At 41.2% G+C, this 10885-nt stretch overlaps 1 protein-coding gene across 1 annotated transcript; it reads right to left on the bottom strand.

The window, feature by feature from the left end:
• Window positions 1-388: 388 nt before the first annotated feature.
• Window positions 389-1246, bottom strand: LOC138900124 (uncharacterized). The gene has a single exon (XM_070186832.1). It carries the CDS (start codon window positions 1244-1246, stop codon window positions 389-391), a length of 858 nt encoding a protein of 285 aa, XP_070042933.1.
• Window positions 1247-10885: the final 9639 nt, after the last annotated feature.

The following is a 10885-nucleotide window of genomic DNA, read 5'->3' as shown; positions in this document are numbered from 1 at the left end:
CAAAACTCGGATTGGACCTGACCTCAAGCCTGGCGTCGCCAGCCTAACGCCTGGAATTTGGCTGGCCTCACCAGCCTAACGCCTGGTCTAGCCTGGCCTTTGGCTGGCCTCGCCAGGTCTCTCCTTTTCACTATTCTCGAGCACACTTTCAACGTTAAAGTATCATTTTTGCTGTACTTTCATCTCCAATTCATCTACACATAAAATAGACTCCATTATGCACAAATAAAGTGTAATTTATCATTAAAGCATGTAAAGCAAGGCACATAATGTACAAGGCTATGGAATTATAGCCACACATCAGGTCTTTTGCATTCAGAGTCTTATCTTCCTTCTCCAAGATTACATCCACAGCTTCTATTAGAGAGCAGTTAACAAACTCACTGGGTCACCGCATAGATTTCTGCACATTAAATGTTATCTCTTCATCGTTCAATCTCATCTTTAGCTCTCCAGTTTCATAATCAATTAGGGCTCTCCCAGTGGCCAAGAATGGCCTTCCCAAAATTATAGGAATCTCCTCGTCAACCCGGCAGTCTAAAATGACAAAATCTGCTGGGAAAACAAACTTCCCCACATATACTAATACATCACCAAGGATACCAGAGGGCCTCTTCACTGTCCGATCGGCCAGCTGTAACAACATAGACGTGGGTCTAGCTCTTCCAATGCCTAACCTTTTGTAGATAATCAAGGGCATCAAGTTTATGCTTGCCCCCAAATCACAGAGTGCCTTAGCAAATGCATAGTTGCCTATTGTGCATGGGATTGTGAAACCCCCTGGATCAGATAACTTCTCAGCTATGGGTCTTGTCACAACAACACTACATGTCTTAGTTAGTGTAACTGTGGCCAAGTCTTGAAAGTCAAAGTTACGAGATATCAAGTCCTTCATTATTTTTGCATAACCAGGCATTTCCTTTAAGGTATCAATCAATGGAATGTTTACCTGAATTTGCTTCAACATCTCTAAGATTTTCTTATATTTCTCATCTTTTTGATATTTGGCCAATCTTTGGGGGAAAGGTGCTAGAGGCCGCTTCTTTAATGTGGTTTGATTTTGAACCTGCTCTGGCACTGTTTCTGCTGCCTTCTCTTGCTCTGACTCAGTTTCCTTTGCGACTTCTTTTTCTTTGCTTGTTTCAGCTTGCGCATGTTGTACCATCACCTCTGTCAACCCTGTTGAGTCATCTATCTCGATGGGGATAGGCACAAGTATTTCAGTAGGCCGGATTTCGCGAGCCATCTCTTGCTCCAGATCTAGGTCTCTACCATTTTATAGACTCACTGCCATAAGCTGTTTCAGGCCCTGTTATTTTGGATTGACTTGTGTATCTGCAGGTAACGTCCCTTGGGGATGATTATTTAGGGCCATAGAAATCTGTCCTAATTGAATCTCAATACCCTTTATCGTTGATTCATGCGAGTCTACCCTCTATTGCATTTTTCCTGTGGATCCAATCAATTGTTGCAGCATTTTGTTGTTGCTGTCCAACATTCCCTCAAGTTTAGTAAACCCATCATCTGATCTTATAATCTGTTGTTGATAAGTTAGCTGCTGATTTTGCTGGATGTAGCCCTGTTGCCTTGGGTAAGGTGCAACTTGACCCATTGGTTGCATAGCTCCAGGATTGTTGTTGTTATTGTAATACTGCTGCACTGGTCTATATTGTTGATTATGTTGATCCCAATTCAGACCACTTTGCCTTTGTCCCCCATAGTTAGCTACATAATTCATATCTTCATAATATTGCTGGTTGTCACCTTCCGCACTCCACGAGCAAACATATGGTTGGTTAATGCATGGTGTACATAAGCCCCCATTAGTTGTGTCAACTATGTGAACCTGCTACTTCTGGCCTGATTCATCAATCTTCTTGGTGAGGATACTCATTTGTGTCATTAGAGTGGCCACATTCTCAGCTATGGAGTTGTTTGGGTCCAACGCCACTGAGTGAACTACCGGAGCGATCGTGGAGGCTCTAGTCATCCATCCTGAGTTTTGTGCCATCTTATCAAGTAGGATCTTGCATTCTGCGAATGTTTTACTCAGAAATGCTCCTCCTGCTGAAGTATCAGCATTGGCCTTTAAGCTGTCAGCCAGTCTCATGTAGAATCTCTGTCCCAACATCTGATCTGGAATACCATGATGTGGACACTTAACCAGCATGCCCTTGAACCTCTCCCATATTTCTTGTCGTGATTCTGTTGGTCTCTACCTATAGCTCAATATATCATCAATCTGTTGGGCAGTTTTATTTGGTGGGTAGAATTTGTTCAAAAATTGCTTGACTAATTCCTCCCAAGTAGTGATGGAATTTATGGGGAGTGAATTAAGCCAAGTCTGAGCTTCTCCTGTTAGTGAGAATGGGAACAGCAAAAGCTTTATTGCGTCCGGTGTTACGTTAGGTTGCCTTTGCGTTAAACATATTGATAGGAAATTCTTCAGGTGCTGCTGAGGATCTTCAATGTGTGACCCTGAGAACAGTCCCTTGTTCTTCAACAAATGTAGCATGTTATTTGTGATTTGGAATGATTCTGCTTGTATCTGAGGGACTGCAATTACGGTTGCCAGATTGTCGGCGGTGGGCTGTGCCCAATCATATAATGATATTTCTGGTACAAGAGGCACCACACCCCGAATGTTTGGTTCATTCTCATTGTTTCTGTTGTTTATTGGATTTTCTATTCCGTCAGCCATGTTTGGTTCAAAATTTGATCACGCCCTACTATGCCTTATAAAAAGGCTTAAGCGGTCGTTGCAAATATAATCCGGTTTACAAGTCCGGAGTTGAATCCCACAGAGAACTAAGGCTTAGCTACAACTATTCAATATTGCAAAGAAATACAAGTTCAAATAATTTTCTAGTTATAAAGATTAGATTTTTATTTCTACTAATTAGCTAGAAAATATTATAAAGCAGTAAAATTATCAACTAACATGGATGAAATTATAGACAAGACTAAGGAAGTCTAGATTTATGATTTCCGGAATTGTCGGAATCCTTTCTGCTACGTTTTCTATAAATTTGCCTAAGTCTTCTCTATCGACCATGAGCACTCTAACTGTCGTAACTCTCTCCCGAGTAATTACCATAATTTACTAGGCATATTCTCCCATATTACGCTAGCTGGCATTAAGTACAGCTCACTCAGATCGCATCAAGGTTTCGTTATCCCTAAACCCACCTTTAAACCTCCATATTGATCCCTCATATACGTTTAGGAGTGATGTTGTTCAACAACTACCTAAATATACACTCTCTCCCGAGTAATACATACTAAATAAGCACAGGTAATTGAGGGCCCTTCAATCAACCACAAGAATAATATAGTTGAACAAATAGAGAAAATACTACGGCAAATCTATATTAACGTAATAAGAAAATCATCCTTCAATAGGTTCCATCAACACCCTAGATTAGGAAGTTAGCTACTCATACTCATAGTAACAATATCCCAAATATTTTGCATGATTAAAATATAAAGTAAAGATAAAAATATGTAGAAATAGATGATTCTAACTCCCAAGAGGTGATTCCACCAGCTTTCCTTGCCTCTGGCTTCCAGCCTCTGGCTGCTAAAAAAAAACCGTCCTTCCAAGTGGTGTTTTAGGTCTATTTATATGTGTAGAAGAAACCCTAAACGTGTGGGCCGAGTCCCAGTCAAACCCAGAACAACTTAAGTCTTCAAAACTCGGATTGGACCTGGCGTTAGGCCTGGCGTCGCCAGCCTAATGCCTGGAATTAGTCTGGCCTCGCCAGGCTAAGGCCTGGTCCAACCTGGCCTTAGGCTGGCCTCACCAGGCTAAGTCTCGTCCAGCCTGGCCTTTGGCTGGCCTCGCCAGGTCTCTCCTTTTCACTGTTCTCGAGCACACTTTCAACGTTTAAGTATTCCTTTTGCTCTACTTTCATCTCCAATTCACCTACACATAAAATAGACTTCATTATGCGCAAATAAAGTACAATTTATCATTAAAGCATGTAAATGCAAGGCACATAATGTACAAAGCTATGGAATTATAGCCACACATCAAGCCGTCCCAATTCGTCCCTAGTTTGCCTTCCTGCAGGTCTTTACTTGCTTGTGTTTTGGCCTTGAGCATGTAGTCCCCGACTTTGAGTGGTCTGATCTTGGCCATTTTGTTATAATAGCGTTCTGCCTGTTATTTTTGGGCGACCATCCTTATGTAGGGCATATCTCTCCGTTCTTCGGCTTCGTCGAGCTCTTGACTTCTGTTTTCATCGTTCCTCAGCCCGCTCTCATGGGAATATCGCAAACTGGGCTCTCCAACTTCGACCAATATTACCGCATCAGTCCCATAGACTAAAGAGTAGGGTGTGTCTCCTATGCTTGTCCTTTGCGTTGTGCGATAGGTCGAAAGCACTTATGGGAATAGCTCCTGCCATAATCCCTTGGTGTCCTCAAGCTTTTTCTTCATGATGTTCAGTATTGATTTATTGGAAGATTCCGCTTGCAGTTTCCCGTGGGGTGGTATGGTGTGGAGAGTATTCTTTTGATATGCCACTTCTCAAAAATTTCGGCGACCTTCTTTCCAGTAAATTGGGGCCCGTTGTTGCAACTGATCTCTTTGGGGAGGCCGAAGAGGCACACAATGTTTTTCCATATGAAGGCAATCACTTCCTGTTTGTGTATTTGGGCGAATGCTCCTGCTTCTACCCATGTTTTTAAAATAGTCAGTTAAAACCAAAAGAAATCGTACGTTACCTTGCCTCGCAAGGAGGGGGCCGACGATGTCCATTTCCCATTTGATAAAACGCCAAGGGAAGGTGAACGAGTGGAGATGCTCGGCCGCTTGATGGATCATTTGGGTGTATTTTTGGCATTGTTCACATTTTTTCACGAAATCTGCAGCCTATTTTTTCAAGGTAGTCCCGTAGTAACCTGCCCGTATGAGACATCTGACCAGAGCTCGATTGCTTGAGTGAGCTCCATAGTGGCCTTCGTGGACTTCTTCTAGGATGCGTCGCGTTTGATTCGGGCCTAAGCATTTTGCTAGGGGGCCGCCATACGTCCTTTGGTATAGGTCATTGTGAATGATGATGTACCTGGCCGCTTCCATCCGGAGCTTCTTGGCTTCCTTTTTATCATCTGGGAGTACACCGTCCTAAAGGTATGTAACAATACGGTTATGCCAGTCCCAAGTTAGATTTATAGTCCTTACCTCGATTTGATCTATCGATGAGTGGAGGAGGGTAACCACGTTTCCTTCTCTGGTTATGCTTTTAGTTGCTGCCTCCAATTTGGCGAGGCCGTCTACTTCGATGTTTTGTGCTCGAGGGATTTGGTCGAGCTGGCACTCGTCGAGCTCGGGAAGTAGTTTGTAGGTCTTGACCTGGTATTTTTGTAACCTTTGCTCTTTGATATGGAAAGTCCCTGTGACTTAGTTGACGACGAGTTGAGAGTCGCAGTGTAGGATGACCTGCCTCTCCCCGTACTTGAGTGCTAGCCTTAACCCAGCAATCACGGCCTCATAGTCGGCCTCGTTATTAGTCATGTCCGGGCACCTTATGGACTGGTGAACCACTTCGCCTGTCGGGACTTCGAGCACAAGTCTGAGTCCGGCCCCTAACGCATTGGAAGCACCATCGGTGTACAAAATCCAAAGATCTTGTGCTCGCGGAGAAGCGTGGGCGGCTTCTTTTTCGACTTCGGGCATTATTTTTGCGCTGAAGTCGGCGACGAAGTCGGCAAGGACTTGTGATTTTATCGCCGTCCGTGGTTGATATGTAATATCGTGCTCGCTCAATTCTATGGCCCACTTGGCTAACATGTCCGATAGTTCAGGCTTATGCAAAATACTTCGCAAGGGGAAAGTTGTGACTACCGAGATGGGGTGGTGCTGAAAGTATGGTCTAAGCTTTGGTGAAGCTAAGACCAAGGTCAGGGCCAATGTTTTGAGGAGGGGATACCTCGTCTCGGCGTTGATTAAGGTTCTGCTAATGTAATAGATGGGGGATTGCATACCTTTATCTTCTCAGACCAAGACTGCACTCACCGCTACTTCAGATACAACGAAGTGGATGAGAAGGCATTCCCCCGGTTCTGCTTTGGAAAGCAACGAAGGTGACGACAGATAAGCCTTTAATTCCTTCAAGGATAGAACACACTCGGAAGTCCATTAGAGGTCGTTGTCTTTCTTGAGTACGCCGAAAAACTTATAGCATTTATCAGATGATCGTGAGATGAATCTCGACAGGGCGGCGATGCGGCCGGTCAGCCTCTGAATATGTTTTTTGCTGGTTAAGTAATCTGGTATTCCTTCAATGGATTTTATTTGGTCGGGGTTGACCTCAATACCCCTTTACGATACTAGGAAGCCCAAGAATTTTCCTGAGGTCATGCCGAATGAACACTTTTCAGGATTCAGCTTCATTTCGTACCGCCTGAGTATATCGAAGGCTTCTTTCAGGTGGTTGATGTGATCTTCTTTACTTTTGGACTTGACAAACATGTCGTCTATGTAGACTTCCATGGTCTTGCCGAGTTGGTCTTTGAACATTTTGGTCACCAACCTTTGGTATGTCGCCACCTGCGTTTTTCAGTACGAAGGGCATCACCCTGTAGAAGTACATTCCTTGGTGGGTGATGAAGGTGGTCTTCTCCTGGTCCTCCTCTTCCATGAGGATCTGATTGTAGCCCGAGTAGGCATCCAAGAAGCTCAGCAGTTCATGCCCGTCCGTTGCGTCAATGAGCGGGTCAATGTGAGGTAGAGGGAATGAATCTTTGGGGCATGCTTTGTTTAAATCCGTAAAGTCTACGCACATCCGCCATTTTTCGTTCTTCTTTTTCACCATGACCACATTGGCGACCCATTGGGGGTATTTTGATTCTCTGATTGAGCCATTTTCTAACAATTGTTCGACCTCTTCGCGGACTGCATCGTTTATTGCGGAATTGAACTTTCGCCTAAACAGCCTACGTTGGAGAAAAGCTTCTATGAGATATATGTATTATTGAATAAATTCTCCAAAAGCAATCTTGATTGGCAAGGAGAGATGGGCAGACACAAAGTACAAAATACTGTGGGCGTCCTTGAGTTAGACGTTGTTTCAGCATTATAAGCGCATGTTGCCACATTGGCCAACGAAGTCAATCAGATGACCTTGGCTATTAACAAGCCCAGTCAGTGCAACCAAGTCAATCAGATGAATGTTGGATTTTTTGAGTTTTTATTCTACTTTCTGATTAATTGGATATTGATTATGAAATAGATTGATTAGTTATTGTTTATGAAATGAATTGGATTGCATGTTGAATTTGGTATTTGAATGTGTAATTGGATTTAGTCTTGTATTGTTGGTTGTACTTTCTGTCTGGCAGGTGGTGATTCTAAAAATAGATTTGGCCATGAAAATATTTTCGAGATTTCCCACGAATTTTTCACCGACTCCATAGGAATTTTGTGCATATTCTTTTCCAGAATTTTAACATTTCCCACTGAATTTCGTGGGAATGTTCATATGTCTATTTCCAGATTGTGAATATTTTCCACTGCTTTTATGGGTAAAATAAAAAAAATATTTAAATTATTTTTAATAATTCCCATGGATTCGGTGGAAAACTTAAGAAAATTAAATAATTATATTTTCTTACTTTTCCCACGACGTTAGTGGAAAATTACACTAGTGACCCAACCAAGTTCTCGTCAAACCCTCAGTGGGAAACGCCCTGGGAATTACCCACGAATGTCCTGGGAAACTATTTTTCCACCAGCCATTTTCCTACCGAGCGTCTCCCCTGGGAATGTCGTGGGAATATTGAAATTTCACACAGATTTTCCACCGATTCTTCCGTGGGAAAAGTCTGTGTTTCTAGTAGTGAATACTTTTGAAAAATATATGTTAAATATGGATGATTTCCTTTACTATTATGGACAACTAGATTGTAGAGAATGTGACATAATCTCCTTCAAGGATAGAGTTGTCATTTCACACTCCCATTAGATTTGGAAACAAAATACTACTTCGGATATCTCAAGGAATGCTTTTGTACTTCGAGTTCTAAACCAATATCTTCTCTTTTATGTTTCCCTTTGTCAATCGGCAGTGATGAATGCCAATCAATTCTCCGATTAACTTCATTGTTGAAATCAAGTCTTAGATTGTCTTCTATCCTTTCTTCAACACTCCCCTTCAAGTTGGAGGGGTTTGAGAAAACACCCAACTTGCCCAGTAAGGTGTGATGCTTAGGTCTGGTGAGTGATTTCGTGAATAAATCGGCTAGCTGAGAGTCAATTCTAATGAAGGAGAGAGAAATAAGACTGGAGATGAACCGTTGTCGCACAAAATGACAGTCAATTTCAACATGTTTCGCCCTCTCATTAAAGACAGGATTTTTATCTATATAAATAGCTTCCTGACTGTCAGAGTGAAGTGGAACTGGAAGTGTGATGGGTGCTGAAAAATCATCGAAGAGGCGGACTAACTAGGTAAGCTCCGCCACAACTCTCTGCATCGATCAATACTCTGCTTCGACGGAATTGGGAGAAATTGAGGCTTGTTTCTTTGATTTCCAGGAAATTGGTGAAGATCCTAATGAGATGTAGAAACCACTCACTGATCTTCGAGAATCTAGACATAAACCCCAATCTGAATCACAAAAAGCTTTGAGTTTAAAAGATGGTGATGCAGTGACGAGTGCAAAACACACACTTAAATTGTGCTCGCTAGTCAAAGATAGTATAGTATAATATCGTGTCCACAGGGATTGGATTTAAACAATATTCTCGTAGTTTGCAGCTTAATTTCTATCTAGGAGGATCAACAGTTGAGATTTATATTATTAATAATCTAAAATCTACAGCTATTGACTAATGACAATCGCAACAAAGGTAAGTAAGGAGAAGTTACTAATGGGAGAAAATGAGGTTTTGATCGGATAGGTGCAAGATAATTGTCTGGGATTTAACTCTAAATAATTCACTTCTAATGTTCAAGTAAGTCTCTCGAATTCACTTAATTATTAGTTCAAATATTTAGTAGAAACTCCTCTCTCGATTGAGTCTCAACCTCACAATATGAACCAATTTAAGCTCTGTGAAGATATGCAAGAATGTGTAGTGGATCGGTCTTTAGGAAAACCTCTTTTGATTATTTTCCTAACTAGATTTAATCAATTATTCAACTAGCCTATTTCGATTACTTTGAAGAATCTATGGACTCAACCACAACATAGTGCAAAAATATCACAAGTTATGCCTCTTCCGATTACAAGAACAAGTGAATATAGATACAATAATTAAATCTTCCGAAAATGATTCAAATACATAAAAATAGAGTTATAATCCACAAACAATCATCAATACACAAAATCCATCAAAACCCAAAAGGATCTACTCCAAAGACATGGAGAAGTTCTTCACAAATGTAACAAAAGTATAAGAAAATATAAATACAATCCAAACCCGGATCTTGAGTGAGGAAGGAATGATGAAATACTTGTGCTTGTGTTCTTCCAACCCTCCTTAGCTTCCTTGGCCTCCTTAAGTCGATATTTTGTCAAAAGTCCCGAAAATGGTATTTTCTCGTGTATTTAAGCCATCCCCCCAATAAACCCCGAACGAAAATACCCTTTTTAGAGGAAATGGGACGATACTCTAACAAATTTGTACTACTGCGCCGCACTATGCGACACAGTAGTGGATATTTTCAGTACGATTTGCAATTTGAGTTCTGGGCAGAATTTGCACTAGCACGTCGCACAGTGCGTCGCATTAGTGAAAAATTTTCAGAGTACGAATTTTGCTTTGATTTTGACATCCAGACTTGGTCCTCGACCCCCGAACACGATCCCGGCTTAATCCCTTGGGCTTTTACTCAGACTTTAAATCTCCAAATCTCTCGAATTAGCTCCATAACATCTATATCGCTCGGAATCACTTTTACAAGACATAAAACACACAATAAGTGCAAAACACTAGCGATTAAAGCTCAAACTCAGTTAAAGTACAGTAAATTAGAGTGAAATAAGCGACTAAAATATGTAATTATAGCCTACCATCATGCAGTCATGAAAATCCCAAGTCCTGGTCTTTAAGAAGATAATGAAGTACTCGGAGAGCAGCTTCGAGATGTGGTTGTCGCAACTCCTGCATATATTGACTGAGATGTTGGATCGTAAAGGAAAGGCCAGATCTTATATGAGTAAGATAATTCAACTTCCCAATCAAGTGACGATATAAGGTTGGATCTTGAATGACTTCTCGAGTGTGTGCAAGAAGTTTTTGTGTCGGATCCAAAGGTGAAGAAGTTGGTTGCTTATCCATGCAGTCAAACTCTTTTAGCAAATCCAAGGTGAATTTGCGTTGAGATAGAATTAACCCAGTTGATTCTCAAAGAGCTTCCATCCCCAAAAAATAATGTAAGTTTCCGAGGTCCTTAATCTTGAATTCTTGATCAAGAAAAATTTTCAAGGCATTCAATTCCTCCATGTCATTACCAGTTAGCACGATGTCGTGAACATAAACTGCTAAAAGAGAAATTGAAGTTCCTTTCTTCTTAAAGAATAAAGAGTAGTCATTTAGGGAATGTGAATAGCCTTTGAAACTAAGAGCACATGTAAGCTTTGAATACCATTGTCTTGATCCTTGACGAAGTCCATAAAGTGACTTCTTTAACTTGCACACATGTCTGGGTGTTGGAGAGTTCATACCTGCTGGAAATTTCATGTATACCTCTTTGTTTAAATCTCCATGTAAGAAAGCATTGTTAACATCAAATTTATATAATTCCCACCCCTTTTTGAATGCAGTAGCTAGAAGACATTTGATTGTGGTCATTTTAACCGCTGGAGAAAACGTTTCATTAAAATCTATACTCTCACATTGCACATCACCTCTGATTAGTAATCTTGCTTTGAGTCG

This window comes from Nicotiana tomentosiformis, chromosome 10 (assembly GCF_000390325.3).
Source record: "Nicotiana tomentosiformis chromosome 10, ASM39032v3, whole genome shotgun sequence".
Lineage (NCBI taxonomy): Eukaryota > Viridiplantae > Streptophyta > Magnoliopsida > Solanales > Solanaceae > Nicotiana > Nicotiana tomentosiformis.
Note: the sequence above shows the minus strand (reverse complement) of the source record. Positions and strands in the feature narration are given on the sequence as shown.

What these genes read in the sequence shown, in the direction of transcription:
- LOC138900124 (XM_070186832.1), bottom strand. Translation starts at nt 1,246, where the DNA reads ATGGCTCGCGAAATCCGGCCTACTGAAATACTTGTGCCTATCCCCATC.